The following is a 19649-nucleotide window of genomic DNA, read 5'->3' as shown; positions in this document are numbered from 1 at the left end:
AAATATTATAAACATATGCCTGAGGTATTATTTTCATATAATAACTAATAGCATGTTAAACGAACATAATATACTAAATCGTGTAACACATAAATTCATCTAACACAAAATAATTATATCTGAATTATTTAAACATATATGATTCGACATTAATCACCAATGCGTACTGACTAACTCATGTGTGTGACTCTTTATTGACTCATGTAAATGTCATGCATGACGTGTAAGACAACAGAGTTTGGTTTAACGGTGTTGACGTGAAAGTGCGGGGTGTCACAAATTACCCGTGTAATACACGGGCCTCAAACTAGTTGTGTTATATTACTTAACGTTGTGCTATTTTTTGTTCGACATTATGTAATAGTTTGCGACCTATTGTGTCTTTTTTTAGTTATAATTTTTTGTTAATTTTCGTCATTGTGTCTTTTCGTCAATTTTTTTTTTGTATTTTAAAAAAAAAAAATTGAACGGGAATGATGGCGGAAACATTTTTGTTTTTTTATTTTTTTTTTCGTTTTTTATTTATATTTTGAGTTATGATTTTTTTATTTTTTTTTGAATTTTGTAACATCACGCGAATTTTGGGCAAAAAAAATGACAACTCTCCAAAGTTAAGAGACTAATTCTACCAAATTCAAACTTCAAAGTTAAAAATGAAAAATCTGTTTTCTTGTCCTATCGTGCTACGCGATGGGGACAAGGGACAAGCCATCGCGTATCGCGAAGAGGCTTGGTCAAACCTTCTGGAAGGGTCAACAGCGATACGCGATCGCTGGTTAAACCTGCGTCATTGCGTATCGCGATGACGTGTCCTGACACCTCTGGCACAAGACTGTCACGCGTCCACACGTGGCACACCTCTCGCCACGTGTCCCAACACGTGGCACCGTCTGCCACGTAGCAACACGTGGCAGACCTACGTGGTGACGATGCAAAGCTACATCGCGCTACGCGATGGGTGACAAGGAGCCTATCGCGTATCGTGATAGGATCCAAGATTTTGCCTATAAATAGCAGGTCCGAGGTCTTCACAATTCACACCAAAATCTGCTTACATCTCTCTCTCTAAACATCTCTCTACACCTCGAATTTCGTGCCAACGATCCACCTCGAAAACCCTGCCCCGATTCCTCGATAAACGTGTCATACCTCGATACTCGTACCACTCCCCGACGACGTTCCAAGCAAGAAGGTGGTGTCGTTCTTACAACCCGACGATCACCTCGAAGTGCGTGCCGAGAAGATTGGGTGTCTCGATTTGCGTGCCGAAGTGAAGTAACGATCAAGGCGAGTATTGGAAAGGCTAAGCGGCATAGAAGTGCTGCTCGAGTATCTAGGAAGTATTAAGCCGAGAAAAGGTAAGGCTCACTACCCGACTAAAATAATAATAAAATATTATAAAGGCTTAATGCCCTAAGTCGGAATTATACTCGATGCTTATGAAAAGAAAATATATAACAAAGAAAAGAAAAGAAAGGAAAAGAAATATAAAAGTAGAGGTATGTATGTATGTATGTATGTATGTGATTATATATATATGATTCTTTGTTATGATTATTATATAAGTAATAAAGATGTTCTTATATGATAAAAGAAAAAGAATACGTTTCTTAGAAAAGAAGAAACGTCGGGTTTTTATAATAAACTAAAGGTTTATAAATATTGCTTTTAAAACTAAAGGTTTTAAAGTAAAAGAAATGAACTAAAGGTTCATCAAGATAATAAGACTAAAGGTCTTAAGCCAATAAAAGTTATACTCGTACTATAGGTGCGAGATAGCAAGAAAGATTACGCAAGGACGGTGTTGGAAACCGGTCCCGATCAAAGGTGAATACGCCCCACTTTGACAAACTTGTTTTCAAATAAATAAACGTGTTATGTGTAAAACTTTACATGAGACTAAGTGTCTCTAAAAACATCATTAATAAGAGTAAAAGCTTAGCCCTTAGGCTGTAGTATACGTTTGTCTGGATCCTTACATATGTGGTCAAATGCGGTGGGCACATCGCACCACGCCTGGTCACGACCTCCAACCACGATGGGCCGAACCAAAGTATGTTCGAGTGAGAATGACCTTGTGTATATTTATGGTACCTAAGTACGTCGGGACGCTGCGGTGTCTTGCTGGGGTGACCTAGGTAGAGACTCGAGTTTATAATGATATTGTTTTAACTTTGTTATTCCTAAGCCAAGATGGGCCGAGGCACGCGTAACCCTCGAGGGGTAGCAAAGTAAAAGAAAATATTTTCGTATCAGCATATTCACCAGCATTCGTTGCTGACGTATTTTTATAACATTTTTGCAGGTAACCAAGATTAGAGCTAAGGGACGAAGGCTCAAGAATCCGATGGCTCGGATAATTTTTGTTAAATGTTAATATAACTAAAATGGTGGTTTTGTAAACTTAAAACAAGTAAACACAAATGGAACTTGTTTCCATCTTTTGTAATGTAAATATTTTATAACTTTGATCCTTATATTTTATAAGTCTTCCGCTAATTAACCGTAACTCTGATTTATTTACAAATGTGGTACCAACTATCAAGTCACACGCCTAGGCCTAGTATGGGGGTGTGACAAATTTATTTTTAAGGGTTTTTTTTTGTGTGGTCAAAAATCATTCTCACACTTCTCATTTTTGTCTCCCTTTGTATTCTAACTTTACCTTTAATTTTTACCCTTTTTTCTTGTAGTCATCACTTGACACATGTCAATTAATTATGGCTTCTCACACTTCTCATTTTTATTGATCTTTATACTTTATAGAATAACCAAAATTGTCATATATTAGTTTGGTAATTGTTGATAAACCATATTACCCTTAATTAGATAATAAAGTGTTTCCCCTTGAGTGTATATAAAGAGGGATAACAATTAACATCATAATCTAATTAAAAAAAAAAACACACACACACACACACACATAGTCACACACACACGAACAATTTTTTGTGCATCCGTCTCTTAAACCCGGTTCCTCTCAAGGAACCCAAACGCCATCCATAACTATACATCCAAAAAGGTAACTCGATCAAGATGACAAACAAGTCGACTACATCATATTGTGCTGCGGTTACTACTTTCCTTATTGTTACAGGTTCATATGTATAATATATATCATGTTTTCTATTACTTTCATGAAGAAGTGGTCAACACTATATTACATAATTCCGTATATCCCTAAACAAAACTAACAACAATAATGTACCCAAACTCAATGGCGGATCTACATAGCAAATGGGTGGTTCCGATTTTCGAAACTATAGTGTATGATATATAGAAAATATTATAGGGAACCAACTTATAAACTAGGAAGGAACCACTCTACTAACATTTTGAGCGTTGGTCTAGTTGGTAAGTTATTGGTTTTGTAAATTGAAGGTCACGGGTTCGACTCTGCATACCAGCGGTTTTTTTGAATTTTTTTAATATTTAACTTTATATCAATTATACACTATAATTGTTCGTTTGTAATTGTTGATAAAGGAACTGATATACATAAAAAACAATATAGAATACAATTACATGCTTCAGCTAGACTTACTAAAGTATTGTTAAATGGTTCCTTAGCTTTTCGCGAACATTGTAAAGACTATTGTATTTATATTATGTTTTTTTTTCATTTCTAATGACGGTGTCTTTTTTATTATTTTATCGTATTTTTATTATGTAATAAACTTTTACCGAACCATCGAACCGACCCGGAATTTTTTCTACCCGACTCTATAAAATTGAAGCATCTAAAAGTAGCGCACCACCTGGAAAAAATTAATGAATCCGCCACTGCTCAAACTAACGCTATTTCGTCATCACCCTTTCGGCCTCTACTTTACATAATATAGAACAATTAGTATTTTTGAATAATATTCAAGGTCCTCATAATAAAATAACAAGATCTTGTGAATTTTCTTTATCATGGTGGCCGGCGGCGGAGGCGGCAGTGGGCGGTGGCAATAGTAGAGGCGGTGGTGGTGAGAGGGCAATGAGTAGTGGTGGTGAGAGGGTGATGGAGGTGATATAGTGTAAAAGAGGGATGAAATGGAAAAAAACAAGAGAGTGGATGAAATGAATTTGAGGTGTTTTAGGGGGAATTGAATGAACATGGTAATGGGTGATTTCATTCCATCGACCAGCAAAGCACATATTTTTCATTCCATCATAATGGTCCATTCCATTTCGACTCTCATTTATGCATACCAAACGCTACCTATGTGATAAAGAAAATTCACACGGCATCGTCAAATAAGTTAATAAGTGAAGCATTAAGAGTATAGTACATGCATTTGATGATTATAATATATGTGTTACTAATCATAATTTGTGTACATATTGTTGCATACACATCATGACCAAATCAAACTTACCATTCTCGTATCTTTCGAGCTTCTCTCGATCAACCACTGTGTTTGTCAATCTAAAATTAGCTTTCACTACCCCGAATGACTTCATCATCACATCAAGACAACCAAACAACAACGCGCTAACGCATTTTATGAAATATATCCTTTGTTCGTTCCACCATGTTGCTAACGATCCACCGCTTGACACCACTTCGTACAAATGTTGCACAAGTGAAGACACATAAACCATAGCAAACACTTTAAACCATGGATTGGAAGCCTGAAATTAATAAATGATAATAGTTACCAAATTATTATTCGAAGCAGGACCGAAGTGGAAAGAACAGTTGTTTTTCTAGCATTACAAATGCATCTCTGTTAATCATAAGCTATGTTTATAATGCAAGTGTTAAATTCGGTCAAACCTAAACACCATGTCTCCTCTTAAATTACATGGAAATTGATTCTTTTGGTATTTATATTTATATCATTTTGTTTACTTCTATAATCATCACTATCATTTGAACTAATAAATAACTAATGGTTTTAATTTGAATAATGCCATTATGCCAAGGTTAAAATTAGAAAGAATTAGTGTCTTCGTTATTTGATCAAATGTAAAACCTTTGTTCCTTGAAATGCATGACGTTTAAAATTTCTATTACATATTTATTAAATGATCAAATAACCCTTAATATCAAAAATTAAAAATAAAAGAATAGAAATACGATAAATAGATAAACAAAAAAGTCACCTCCTTAAAAAAAGACTCACGGGCTGGGCTCTAGCTCTCATCAATTGAAACCAGTCTAGTCAACCTGGGGCTCGGCCCAAATCCAATATGCCCGTAATATATCGGTTTTAAACACTGTGCAATTTAGTCGAGTTGCTTGCGAGCTACTTGAGATCAAATTCACAAAAATACTAGAAAAGAGTCGAGCCTCATTGAGCTTCTGCCTTATATGAGAAGATTATCTAGACTCGTAGAGCCTCAATATGCCTCGTGTATTTTAAATTTTTTACTATTCTTCACCTCTATGTATTAATTTCATACTACACAGAGCTCAACCAAGTTTTGGCTTGTTTAAGATACTACACACAAGCTCAAACCGAACTTAGGCTCGTTTAAGGTTTTTCTTAAAATATATAAAATTTAGTAAAAATGCATATAAATTAGCAAATAGTAAACGAGCTAAGCTCGAGCCTAGTCAAGCTTGGGCTAGGCTCGAATCGTTTACACTACTTTAAAGAAGGGTGTGCGTAGTTGGTTCGGTTCGGTTATCTGACCGTGTTTTGCTGGCTTGATTTGTAAATTAATCGAGCTCGAGACAAAATAAGTTTACTCATTTAGTTTGTTAAAGTTACCTCCTAATTTTTAATGTTTATAAACTTCTGTATATCACTGTTTATGAACCTGAACTTAGTGTTGTAAACGAACTGTCCGGCTGGAAGTTCGTTTATTTTCATCCGTTTAATAAATAAACGAACATGGCAAAAATTACTCCGTTTGTTTCAATAGTGTTCGTGGATGTTCGGTAATGTGTTCGTTTACTTCCTTCTGGTTGCGTGCATCCGGTTAGGTTTGTTTATGCCAGTCGGGTTAGACTCATGTATCAACATTTTACTCAATATTTTATTTATTTGTTTTACTATGTACACAGTTATGTTTTGATTACTATGTAAACTATTAAGCTTTTTTAGGATATTTTTGGTGTAACACTGGATTTGTGGCAGAATTTGTGTGGCTTTATGATTATTATACTCGAATTATTATGTAAATGTTTATGTTCCTTTGTCTGTTAGTGTCGTTTATGTTCGTTTTCCCGTTAGGTTGTTTATGTTTGTCTGTCCATTGGTGTCCGTTATCGCCCGTTTACGTCCGATAGTGTTCATTAGTGTTTGTTTACAATATTAACGAACGAACACGAACAAACATGAACAAGCTCAATTCCTTAATGAGTGAACACATACACAAATTTCCGTTTTCTGATAAAAGCTTAACAGACGAACACGAACAAGGTCCCGCCCGGTTTGGTCCGTTTAAGCCCTACATGAACCAACTAGAGAAAATTCGAATTTTAACTTTTTTACTTAAATATTAAAAACAATATTAGACAATATTTTTTATCTAAACGAGTTAGTTCGAGTTCTTTTACGAGCTGAGCTCAAGCTCAAATTTAAGCTTGTTAATAATACGAGTTTAGCCGCGTTGACTTGTTTAACCTCAAGCTCGAACCCAAGCCAAAGATAGCTTGACTGAGTGACTCGCTCGTTAAACAGCCCCAATCAAAATGTAAACATTTACACATGCATACACTTTTAACTAAGTATTGCAGTCTTGAAATTCATAATTAAAATTAGACAAATAGTTTGTTTTAATCAGATTAATTAAACTATAAATATACTCTTTCTTTTTTAATTTGGTTGAATAAAAAAAAGATCCTATATGTATTAATTAGTTTTCGAGTTTGAGCTCGAGCTTGATGTATTTTTTTAAGTTTTAACTATTGTTGACCTCTATGTATTAATTTCACACTCCATAGCCGAGCTCGAGCCATTTGCTCGTTTAAGGTACAACACTACTACATACAAACTTGAGCCGAGCTTTTTTCTTTTTTTAGATAATTACTTTATATTAACTGTTTAGAACAAAGCTTTCAATGACTTTATCTTTCTTCTTATTATTGAAAATAAAATGGCAGTCACAAGCACAAGCCGAACCGAACCAGGCAGCTCGAACTTGGCTTATTTACAACAGACTCGATTTCAAGATATTTGAAAAGCCTTAACACAACAAGATCAATACTTTTAAGAGATTCCACAAATTGATTTTACAAGATCATAACATAGAAAATATAAAAGGAATACTTTAGGCATAATGACTGTTTGAATTAAGACTCTGTTTGAATTAACATATGGTTCGTTTAGGACTTATAGGAACTGGCATATAAGGTCATGTCTCATGAAGCAAAAAGTAAAACACATAGAAGATGTTACTGCTAGCATTCATGAAACTACCAAAACATCACATCCTACAATTACTATTTCAGTTTCTTTCCCAGGTGCATAAGCTAGGATCGTCCAATAATTCTTTTGGCACAAGCTTACCTATCAACTTAAGCATGCTTCTACTTAATGAACCAGTTGCTATTCCATCTATAAACAACGATACACTCGTGGCATCAAGTGAGTAACCTTTAGCATCCATTTCCTGTAAAAGCATATCCACGTCATCATAATGCTTGTTCTTCATATATCCTTGGAGAAGAACACAATAAGTAACATTATCTGGTGGGCACCCACTCTCTTCCATTTTAAGAAACAAGTTTTTTGCATCGTGCAGTAGACCTTCCCGACAAAAACCAGTAATCATCACATTGTATGTCCTAACACCAGGTTGCAAACCTTTATCAATTATGTCATGGAAAAGATTCCTTGCAATGTGAAATTTCCCACCTTTTCCCGCCCCGTCAATGAGGATAGTGTAAACAACAATATTAAAATTTAGCTTGCTATCACCCATCAACCGGAACAAAGAGAGCGCATCTTCCACTAGATTGTTGTTGCAAAGACCCTCTAATATTATTCCATAAGTGCACTCGTCTGGAATTTGGCCTTGCGCATGCATCTCATCAAAGAGTTTGTGTGCCTCTACACAACGCCCAACATGAAACAATCCTTGTAACATGGTGCTGTAAGTGACCACATTGGGTTTTAAACCTTCTCCGGCCATCTCTCGAAACATTTGCATGGCGTTTTCTATATTCCGATTCTTGCAATACCCGTTTAATAAGCTATTGTAAGTGACAACATTAGGAACGAGACCTCTAAGCGTCATCGAATCAAACATTTCCCTTGCTTTGATCATTTCACCTCGCAGACAGTAACCATCTATAAGTGAGCTGTATGTCACAATGTTTGGAACCGTACCCCTCTCGATCATGATGTTTATAACAGCCTCAGCTTCATCTACTTTACCTTCCTTGCAAAATGCATCAACTAATGCAGTAAAGGTTTTCACGTCTGGAGTAATCTTGTCATCCTCCATTTCTTTTAGTAACTTTAAGACGTCATCCCAACGACCCAACTTACAAAGACCACACATTAAAGAGTTGTAGGTGATGACATCTGGTAGAATGTGTTTGTTAAATATCATTTCTTTAAATAGGTTGAAAGCATCATCAATCATTTTATCTTTCAAAAGACTATCAATGATGGTGTTATATGTAAAAATATCAGGCTTGCAGTTTTCCTGTTCCATTAGCCTGAGCAAAGCAAGAGCTGTAGCATTATTACCAAACTTGCAAAGCCCTATAATCATTGTGTTGTATGTAACCACACTAGGTTCACAAAGCTTTTGATTAATGAGCTTCTTGAAAAACATTTCTGCTTCAAGAATCTTATCTTCAGTGACGAGTCCGTCTAAGAGCGCATTAAATATGACCACATTGGGTGCAATAGCTCGCCTGAAGCAAGATCCTAGGAGTGCAAAAAGCGTCTTTGGTGTGATGCAACTGGCAACAACACTTAATTGCAATGCTCATGGAGTATTTATCAACAGGAACCCTAAGGGAACACATTTGGTTGAAAAGATGAAGAGAACAAGTGTAATGTTTGATTTTAGTAACAGCAGTTAACAGCTGGTTAAACATAATAACAGACGGCAGCGGGCTTGTGTGTGACATTTCCTCGAACAGGTTCAGGGCATCATTCAAGTTCCTAACTTTATCAAAAATCAAAAATCGATTTGAGTGAAAGGAAGCTTTGGATATAATGATAATGTTACCTAGTCTGAAAGCAGCAGCACAAGACTTTGTGAAGCTATTCATCATCATCATCCAATCCAACAGTAAGTAAGAGTATGTATGTATATCTTCAACCTAGCTAATAACACTTACTGGTTAAATTATTGGTTTGTTTGATTTGGTAAGAAGCATAGAAAGCATGACCTAAATTCAAATAACATATATTTTTTTTTTTGTATTTTTTCCCTTTCATGTAATAACATATGACCGCTTGCGAGCTATTTGAGATCGGATTAACAAAAGGCTCGAAACCAACAAAGCCTTATCAAGTCCAAGTTTAGCCCGAGTTACAAATAGAGCTTGTTTAGTTATCAAACCAAATTTTTAAAAAAGCACAATTATGAAACTAAAATTGTAAATATGTTTATCAGGAGATCTTTACTTGCCTATATTAACAAGTGAATTTGGGTTAAAAAAAATTAAAAAAACACCCTAGTAATTTAGTCATTAATTTGTTTATGTTTAAATGCAAAAAAACCCGGGAAATTTTTAGAATGAGCCTCATATTTTATACTCGTATTGGGCACTCAATATATCACCCCCGGGCTACGTGTCATGATATTGATGTGTGGTCAGTAATAGTCCATTATTTCATATAATTGACTAACGGTTACAAGTATCGAAATTTTACATAGGCATTTCATCCAACACCTGGTGTGCTTCCTCAGTTCAACTTAAAAAATTCTCTCACTAGATGAATAATTCTAACATATACTCTTTATCACTCGTTAAATTAATCAATTATGATTCACAAACAAACAGTTCAAATCAACGAAGAAAACATGAACCCGAGCCTAATATATGGAAACGAGTTGAGTTGTTTGTGAGCAACTGGAGATCGGATTGATAATAAAACTCGGGGTCTCAAATAAAGCTCATTTAGTTAGTTATCGATTTTGAGCTTGAGCCTAGCGTATTTTTTGAATTTAACTATTGTTGGCATCTATGTATTCATTTCACACTGCACAGCCGAGCATGAGCCGTTGGCTCGCTTAAGGTACTACACACGAGCTTGAACCGAGCTTAGACTCGTTTAAGGTTAATATGTGATTGATGTATATGTATTAATATTAACATTTCACACTACATTCTCTATTATGTCAACCATCATGGTTTTATTCTTATCCCAGGGAACATAAATCAATCCATGACCATCATCATAAAACATTTACATGATATTGTTTAATTATTTTTAATCTTCTTACTTTTGGTCTTGTTTGGTACGAGCCCCTTGAGGATCGGATAACTGAATAATAGAGTTGTCCACGACATGAAAACCTGAGCAAACATCTCGTCAAGATTGTTGTTGCTTATTACCCGCTTGACGCCAACAACAAAACATACCACATTCAACAACACCATGACCGTCAATGGTATCATGAATATCTTCGCACCTTCCAAATCAAACTTACCATTCTCGTATCTTTCGAGCTTCTCTCGATCAACCACTTTGTTTGTCAATCTAAAATTAGCTTTCACCACCCCGAATGACTTCATCATCACATCAAGACAACCAAACAACAACGCGCTAACGCATTTTATGAAATATATCCTTTGTTCGTTCCACCATGTGGCTAATGACCCACCGCTTGACACCACTTCGTACAAATGTTGCACAAGTGAAGACACATAAACCATAGCAAACACTTTAAACCATGGGTTCGAAGCCTGAAATTAATAAATGATAATAGTTGCCAAATTATTCGAAGCAGGACCGAAGCGGAAAGAACAGTTGTTTTTCTAGCATTACAAATGCATCTCTATAAATCATAAGCTATGCTTGTAATGCAAGTATTAAATTCAGTCAAACCTAAACACCAAGTCTCCTCTTAAATTATATAAAGTAGTGTAACCAAAGTATTAGACTCAGCAGGTAGTGGCAGACCAAGAAAATTTTCCATTAAAGATCGGAAATTTTCTTAGCTGACTATCGTTATATACTCATAGGACAGTCGGTCGAGATAATTACACTATAATAGTACTAAAAGAATTTGTTTTCACATGGGGCAACCGACTCTTGTACCACAAGGTTACGTCCGCCCCTGAACTCGACCAACATTTTGGACTTGTTTTGTAAGATTTCATTAAGGTTGTTTTATTGATTTTGTTTTTGGAGTTATTAGCCTACTTACTATCTATACATGAGTCTATCATTTCAGTAATCGATCTCTCATCATTACTAAACTTACCGTGGGATACAATGGGACACCGTTAAGAAGGCACAGCGGTGGTATAATGCCGTAAAGCAAAAACGCGATAGACAGAAACGGTGTGAACATGAAGTATGCATAACACATGCTTTGAAGGATTGACATTCTGGCCATCCCATACACTAGAGGGCTGAACCGGGATAGACCAACTTGTAGCAAACCAGATGACCATTTCATGAGCTGAACCATGGCGTCTTTCATGTCGATAGTAGTTGAACCCAAGAAACATGGTCTCTTAGGGTACAAATACACAGACTTCCATCCTCTTGTGTGCAACAAATAACCTGTGAAACTGCTCTCCAGCAAGGATTCATACGAGTAACCGATTTGCTTACCCCATTTGGTGTTATCTTCATAAGAGCACGAAGCGAGCTTCTTCAACTCTTCTAAAAGGACGGTCGTGGATCGGTCTGTTTCCTCTTCGGTCTCTCTATGTCTTAATGAATCTATAAACTTGGTAGACTCGCCAAAACTCTCTTTTGGATGAAGGAGATGTTCATCTAATAATCAAAACAAATAGAAAACAATAAAATAATGTGACAAACCTAATACAAGAGTTAGCCGACTCTTGTTCGGACCACTAGACCGGAAAATGTAAAAAGAAAATGGCCCTAACATAAGTAGTGGATGGAAAGGTATCGACAAGCCGAACATGTGGCAAATTATCTTAGGCAGAGCTATCGGATGAATTCCATCATTTAGGTTTTCGATTTCAGCTATAAAGATTTTCCACAAAAATTTTAACTTCTAATAATTCAAATGTTACTGTAAAAACAGGTTTATTTATGTCTTTAATTTCACTTATATGTTGTTAATTCTCCATTAAAAACTATTAATACATGTTAAATTTAGATTTTCATATGAAACATATATAGCATATAATGTCTTTCTCATATCCAATAAAACACCAACTTCAATTTCAAACTATTCTCTTTATATATATCTGCATGCTACTCTTTTGTTTCATGGTTTTGTTTGGTAATCTTATGCTGAATTATTAGTTAAAGGTGTAACTGGTTAAGAGGTAGTCTCTGAATCATTTAGTATTTCTCTGAAACTTAACCATTAACCATTAAGAGACTCTATGAACCATTAAGAGGTGTCTTTTTTTTGTGAACCAAAAGCATTCATCACCGATTCAAGAGGCGACCAAACAACCTTCATGAAGAGAATATAATACAAACAAAAGTAAAAGTGGAAGCTGCTGATACCTTGTTGATTAGGGGATCCATATAAAGCTTTTTTCTTCAAGTAATAACCTGTTCCTGAACAAACCGTGCCTCCGATTCCATCCATCCCTTGATACTTCGTCTGAAAATTAACAAATATGTTGATTAGACACTAAAACATTTTGCAAACTTTTTTAGTACTTCAAAAAAAAAATAATAATAAGACGTGCGTCTTTCACCTTGTATGCTGATCTTGCTTGGCCATCATATATATCTTTTTGGCTAACGTTATAGAAGATTTGCGGGTATTGAACGAATGCTAGGGAACTAGACAGCTTTGGATCAAGATGGAAACACATTGCTTGTTTAGCGGATGATGGTTCGTTGCAATACATGTCACAATCCAACACGAGCATGTATGGAGCGTTGCTCAAGACACCTGAAACACGAAGCTGCAAAAAACACGTTAGACAAATAAATATGTCAATTTAAGTCGGGTTTAGATAGATTTTATAACACAAGCTTTAAAGAATTTCGAATATTATTGATTGCATAGCTTACAAGAGTGTTTAGTGCACCGGCTTTGAAATGATGAGGAAGTGATGGTCTTTTTTCTCTAGATACATAGACCAGAAGTGGCATTTCAACTTGGTCATCCTCGTTGCTTCTCTTTTGGTTGTCATGTATTATCTGAATTTAATGTAAACCAAAACATGAGCGTTTTTTAAGGCAATTTCTTTCACTTACCGGAACCCTTGAACCCATAACCTTTGGGTGTTTAAAAGTAAATTTGATTTATTCCAAAATATTGTTCATCGATTAATTTTGTTAAAAAGGAGCATAATAATTTAGAAATGCATAAAAGACATACCTCGACACATGGTGGCCGATCGTTGATCGATGAAGCTCCATTGGTTCTTCGCTCTACGTTTTCTTTGAATTGTTCATATGCCACCTACAAGAAGGCAAGTATTAAACTACAAAGGAATGAATTTGGCGAGGCTAAACACGCCCCTTTAAATTTAAGTAGAGAGATAATATGATAGATTTGGTAGGGAAAAAGGTACATCGGTAACAATAGAATAACTAGTTTAGCACAATCAAAGTTTTTTCATGATAAAGTAAAGTACGAAAAACTTGTTCTTAATCTACAAAAGATTACTCACCTTCATCTTCTCTTCATCTGCTTCGAATTCATCAGTTCTGAAAAGCAATTCATCATGACCATACGTCGACAAAAACCATTCCGGACACCTACTTTTGATCCCATATTTCCTACAAAACGGTAGCCAACTCTTTGCAAACGTACAAGCTTCCTTCATAGCATAAAGCGTCGATGGTGCCCCACCATCGTCAGACAGATACACCGCCAGCTTATCTGGCGGGTAATCTAGTCCCATGGCGGACAACACAGTGTTCATCACCTCCACCGTTGGCTCCTTACTGGGGTCAGCGGTGCAGATGAACACATCCACACCAAGCAATTCGTTGTCGTCCGGGAGGTTTCGAAGGACCACACTTCGAGCCACTGGACGCCAACGAAAGGCCTGTGTCAGGAACCATATGAAGGAAAAGATAACCTCGGCGGTGGTGACCAACGCCCATGCTAAGGTGGGCACATCACCGCCGAACAGGTTAGTGAACCTGTAGTACAAGATGGCTAGCATCGCGGTCAAGTGGAAGAGGATGTGGATTCGTTGGGCGGTGGCTTGTGGTTGTTGAATGGAGCATGTGTTTAGAGAGACGGTGGTCGCATGGCGGTTGGTTACTCCGGCAGCTGCCATTGTTTACTTGGTGTTTGTTTGATAAGTTTTGTTTGGAATGAAGGATGGATACTAATTAACTTTTTCTTATATATGATTATGAATCTTCTAAACTCCAAAACTTGCATCACCCATATGATAATTAATCCTATTTTTTTGTCATTACTTCCAATCCTTGTTCTTGTTTTTGTTTTCTTATTAGCAAAAGACATTGGATGTCAATTCCTAAACGTGAAATAATAATTTCAAATCATATAAGCATATGTAACAGGCAAAATGGAATAATTGGTTCAAACTATTACTTACTACTATATGCCCTTTAAAAAAAACTTATTTGTTGACAATAACTTACATATTTATAATCTAACCAATGACACTACAAAAATTTATTTTTACTGTAAATGGCAATCTCACTCGCATAATTATCTTAGAACTGCACATGAATACATGATTTCCACTTGATTTCGCTCATGAATGATTTTGAGCAAAATGGGAAAACATATCTTTGATCTTATGAGCAAAATTGAATGTAAAGTAAGTGTTAGTCCAGTTTAACTCGATGATTATTATGCGAGTGGGATTGTCATAGTCAACGAACATGAAAATTAAAAGTGTCAATAGGCAATAGTTTACAAATTATGTTAGCTTTATAAATACTTTAAAAAGTTTCAAGGGTTATTTTGGTTTAAGTCATTCATTCAACAAAAATATACCGTATTTGGTTGCGGATTTGACTGCCTTCCAATATGTCAATTGTTTATAACGCCCTTTCGTCTACGACGCATTCATCTTTAAAGACAAGCTAGTTAAATTAGTACTAATCACTTCACATTTCTTAGACGGCCAGAAGATACCTTATAATTAATTCCCTTTGTTTTATTTCAAGTTGTCCGTATAAAATATTTTAATATATTTTAGTTGAAAGATAACTTTTATGACCAGCTTAAATTAAACCATCGTATTTTTGACATATGAATATTATAAACTTTTGCATAAACTTACATTTGTAGACATATCATATTATCATGAACATATATTTGATATGATGTAACGTTGGTTTATACTGTGTTAATGAAGTTGGAATCAAGTATATAATTATAAAAAGGGCATAGGTGTTTGATTCACACAGAGAACCTCAAATTGACTGCTTTGTGGGCCAAAATGTATAACCGGTTATAAACCGTCCGGTATAATCATGTATAAACCGGATTTTATTGGAGCGGGTGGTAGCTGGTAACCGGTTAACTAGTGCACCTCTATTTTTTTAAGTGTCTCATAAGGCCTAAACTAAATTAAAAAGTTGTAGGCTTTGAGTCCAATTTTCTCTGCTCAAATAAATTTGCATCATAAAGGGAATCTTGCAAGTCTCATACTCTTATGGGATATTTGACAATCTTGTATTGAATCATTAAGAGAAATAACAGATTAAGAAATAGCCTATGAATCATTTAGCATGTTTCTAAAACGCACCCATTAAAAGGTTTCATAAACCACTGAAGGGTGTGTTTTTTTTTAAAATAACCTAACACATTGTACCTCTGAACGATTCAGATTTAGCATCTAAATTTAATCATTAAGAGGCTTAGTTTTGAAAAATTAAATGAAAACTAGTGTATCCATAATCCATGTTATAGTATGCCTAAAAAGGCTTAAGGAAGCCACATAGGCATACAAGGCTTAAGGAAGCCACATAGGCACACACCTCTGATATATGTTTGATGATAAATCATATAACTTAAAAACATTTTTGAAAAGTGTACTTGTTTAGTTGTTTAGCAAAGCAAGTAATATTTACAATGTTGCCCACCAACAGTTGATCAGATTTAAAAATGTTGTGAAAACCAGTTAAGAGTTTTATACAATCTTTCGGCTATTAAACATGATGTGGCAAAGCTACTAACTAAACTAATCATTTTGTACAAGGATTAAGGAACATATATGAACTAAATCTTGGCAAGTCATTTAATCAAAAAATTAAGAAGCGTCATCAAACCGTTTGCATTAACTACAACAAGACCCCAATAAACAATACATTGTTCTGTTTTTGAACTTATGTTACCACAACTCGGGATTAAGATATGACAACAAATAACAAAAACCTGGTAAGAAACCGAGTCGGTTTGAATCATTTTCCCCTCCTTGAAGCCCTACTAAACATATATTTGATACTATGTGAATTTGTCTCCACTTTTACTTTCTTATTTTGCTTCCCATTTCGTGTAACTCTCTTCTCATTCCCCGACTGTTCCTGATAACCGAACATGTTTTTATTTTATCATTTTTTAAACTTTTTTTCAGTTTGCAATCTCAGTTTCATTATAAATAATCATTCCAAATACCTGCAAAGTGGGATTAAATGATGAAGCATTACTTGTGTCCGCCGATTCAGTTTTTATATCTGGTGCAGCAACTACCTCATCCATATTTAACCTGTAATTTTTGAAATTTGTGAGTTTCAAAAAAGTAATTAAATAAATAGAAGTAACAGAATTTGTTACGTACACATTACCTAAGATTGTCACATAGAAGCTTACACCACGGGTCATCTACCAAGTATTCACCCAAAATCATCACCACATCAGCCACTGCACCAGGAAACAAAATTAATAATCATAGCAAACGGTAAGCAGTGTACACACACACACACACAAACATATATATTTCACAAAGCGTACATATTTCCTTCCGGGTTCGGGCAGCATAGTTCTTATCCAGTTCGAAAAGGGTCTGCTTCAATTGTTGTACCTACCAATCATTAAGGTTAACAACAAAATAATCAATCTAACACCTTTTAATAAAAGCCCCCAACAAATATAGGCACATAATGTTGCAAACTACGATACCTTACACAACATCCAAGCTAAAACCTTTGAATCGTTCAGTCTAAAAAACTTTGTGGATCCAATCTCTGCCACGTCAACATGAACAAAACTTTCAACCTCGTTGGTAGATAAAATGAAAATATGGTATGCAAAAAGGACACACGACACATAAATCATTTATGTAACCAAACTCAGGAGACGTGTACCTTTACAATCACAAACTATTTCCATACAATTTTCTGCAATTGTTGATAAATAACGGTATTCAGGATAATCTTGAAGGTAAATGATCTCATCAAGTTGCCTAAACTTCCCAGGATCATTTCCATTCTGCGTCAACGGCACACAAACCAGATATCAGAGTTTCTAGTATTACATTCAAATTATTATTAATTATATATTACTCGAATACGAGTACGTACCTTCATTCGTGCTTGGTCAAACATTGGCAACAGAATGAACACGGGGTCAACTGGTGTAGCCGCGTACAACCCACCGTCTGCTCACACATAAACATATTATTAAAATAATAAAAAAATTTATCTAAATTTGTTGGAAAAATAAAGATAAAGAATAAACACACTCCCCCATCACCCGCACGTTTGATTATTAATAGTAAAACATGTTATTTTTACAAATGACTCAACCGTTGCTACAAATTGAATATACACATCAAGGCCGTCCCGGAAATCTTTAAAAAATTTGGGCCAAAGGCGAGAAAAATTTGGGCCTTTAGTAAGAAGAGTTTTTGTATTGGGCTTAAACAATTGAATTATTAAATTGGCTTATTGGTTATGATTGGATTGTGCAGAACTTTTTTTTTATTAAAATGGGCTCAAAGGAATTGGTAAATTGGGTTTAAACATCAAGTATACATATTTTTTTCAAAAGAAAAATAATAATAAGCTCATTTAGGCTCGCGAGCCAGCTCAGGCTAGTTTATTAAACAAACTTATTTTTAAGCTCGATCTTGATTAAGCTCAGCTCCTTTCGAGCTTTTAGCAAGCCAATCTCAACTCTCGAGTAGCTCACGAGCGGCATGGCTCATTTGCACAAACACAAAGATAATCATACACCTGAATTCCGTATGGTTCATCAATCATTAAACACATCATTTTGACACGAAACAAGGTTCTTGTTAAATCAACACTATCAGTAAACTTAGTTACCTTCACAGATATAATCTCCAATGAACCATGACCCGTAACGTTGTTTAAACCAGTTAAGTTCTTGAAGGCCACCATTAATCAGAAGATAAGATGTACTGTCTCCTATTAATTTCAATATAAGTAAGTTAAAGAAAATGAATCTATATATTATTATTATTATTATATGAATTACCGGTTTTTGGATGGCGAAGTTGGAGAAACTGTCCAGTGTCATCTCCGGTGGCAGAGGGATCTAAATTAATGGTGTTAGAACAACATTAATTAACCCTAAATTGGATAACTTATTGTATGTATAGTCACATATTATTATTGTTCTAAAAGTGAAGAAATTGATTACCTGATGAAGCAATAAGAACACGAGGATCTTCGATACCTTCATACCAAGCCATTAATTAATTTGGGGGAAATGGTGACCTAGGGTTTTAGCTCAAGTAAAGTGAATTTGGCGGGGTTTTGAGTATTGTAGGCGCCAAAATTAACCATGGGATTTGCTCATCTAACTAGCAAATCTTACGTTGCCCGTGTCAAATGATCAAAGTGATTTAAGTGAACATGGCTCGGTTTAAAAAATTAGTTTTATTGTAAGTTGTAAGATGTAACCATATAGAAAGATAACATTCTAGGCTGAGTGTAGTGGGCGTGGGCTCGAGCGACAAAGGGGCGAAATTGGGCGCAAACACCGCCCCCCGGGCGATATGTGGGCGAAATGGGGCGGGGGCGGGTTGTTTTTGTCGCCGTGGAAGAAGATTTATTATTATTTTATTACATGTTGTGTGTAGTATATGTATATGTATATATGTTGTGTGTGCGTGTATATGTATATATGTATATGTATATATGTTGTGTGTGATATATATATATATATATGTATATGTATATGTATATATGTTGTGTGTGTGTATATATATATATGTATATGCAAAATGAATCCTATAAACAACCTGAACCACCCATTCCCTCCTTTCGGTCAACACCATGGTTCGCAAAACCAACCGAACGTTAACTTACAACGGAACCCGATGAACCTAAACCAACCGAGCTATCCGTTTCAATTTCCCAACCCGAACCTAAACATGTACGCCAACCGAGCTACAGTATATGTTTTTTTATATTTTTAGTTATGTATTTTTTTTAGTTATGTATTTTTTTGTATTTCTTTTTAATTTTAATGCATTTTTATTTAATTATTTGAATAAATTGGTTTTTATTTGTTTAGTTTAGTTATAAAAAGAAAATAATAAAAAAAGAAACCGTGGGCCCAACTTGTAGCCCCTACACCATTACACCCCAAAAACAAATTTCCACTCCATGCTGACTGGGCGCCACGTGTCACAATTCCCCCACAATTGTAGCCCCTCCACTACACATAGC

The 19649-nt window shown here is 35.4% G+C and overlaps 2 protein-coding genes and 1 pseudogene across 2 annotated transcripts; all 3 read right to left on the bottom strand.

Annotated features, from left to right (window-relative positions):
• Positions 1–7386: 7386 nt before the first annotated feature.
• LOC143634857 (uncharacterized) lies at positions 7387–9040 on the bottom strand (annotated as a pseudogene).
• Positions 9041–10241: 1201 nt separating this feature from the next.
• LOC143634845 (quillaic acid 3-O-glycosyltransferase CSL1-like) lies at positions 10242–14376 on the bottom strand. Its single transcript, XM_077102824.1, has 7 exons — positions 13691–14376; positions 13396–13479; positions 13086–13214; positions 12764–12976; positions 12567–12666; positions 11335–11855; positions 10242–10813 (listed from the first exon to the last, which is right to left on the bottom strand). Exons 1-7 carry the CDS (start codon positions 14306–14308, stop codon positions 10328–10330), a joined length of 2151 nt encoding a protein of 716 aa, XP_076958939.1. The 5' UTR covers positions 14309–14376; the 3' UTR covers positions 10242–10327.
• A 1804-nt stretch (positions 14377–16180) lies between these two features.
• LOC143634868 (uncharacterized) lies at positions 16181–18708 on the bottom strand. Its single transcript, XM_077102840.1, has 10 exons — positions 18616–18708; positions 18451–18510; positions 18279–18380; positions 17532–17608; positions 17316–17439; positions 17131–17195; positions 16963–17032; positions 16797–16872; positions 16627–16717; positions 16181–16535 (listed from the first exon to the last, which is right to left on the bottom strand). Exons 1-10 carry the CDS (start codon positions 18665–18667, stop codon positions 16413–16415), a joined length of 840 nt encoding a protein of 279 aa, XP_076958955.1. The 5' UTR covers positions 18668–18708; the 3' UTR covers positions 16181–16412.
• Between the last annotated feature and the right edge of the window lie 941 nt (positions 18709–19649).

The sequence above is a fragment of the Bidens hawaiensis genome, unplaced genomic scaffold (assembly GCF_021521415.1).
Source record: "Bidens hawaiensis isolate Kalapana, Puna unplaced genomic scaffold, B.hawaiensis_p1.1 tig00000512_1, whole genome shotgun sequence".
Classification (NCBI taxonomy): domain Eukaryota; kingdom Viridiplantae; phylum Streptophyta; class Magnoliopsida; order Asterales; family Asteraceae; genus Bidens; species Bidens hawaiensis.
Note: the sequence above shows the minus strand (reverse complement) of the source record. Positions and strands in the feature narration are given on the sequence as shown.

Coding starts and splice junctions, on each gene's coding strand:
- LOC143634845 (XM_077102824.1), bottom strand. CDS start 14,308: ATGGCAGCTGCCGGAGTAACCAACCGCCATGCGACCACCGTCTCTCTA. Junction 13,480..13,690: donor CAGATGAAGAGAAGATGAAG/GTGAGTAATCTT, acceptor GCCTTCTTGTAG/GTGGCATATGAACAATTCAA. Junction 12,667..12,763: donor AAGCAAGATCAGCATACAAG/GTGAAAGACGCA, acceptor GTTAATTTTCAG/ACGAAGTATCAAGGGATGGA.
- LOC143634868 (XM_077102840.1), bottom strand. CDS start 18,667: ATGGCTTGGTATGAAGGTATCGAAGATCCTCGTGTTCTTATTGCTTCA. Junction 17,609..18,278: donor TGGAGATTATATCTGTGAAG/GTAACTAAGTTT, acceptor ATGTGTGAGCAG/ACGGTGGGTTGTACGCGGCT. Junction 17,033..17,130: donor TAGCTTGGATGTTGTGTAAG/GTATCGTAGTTT, acceptor AATGATTGGTAG/GTACAACAATTGAAGCAGAC.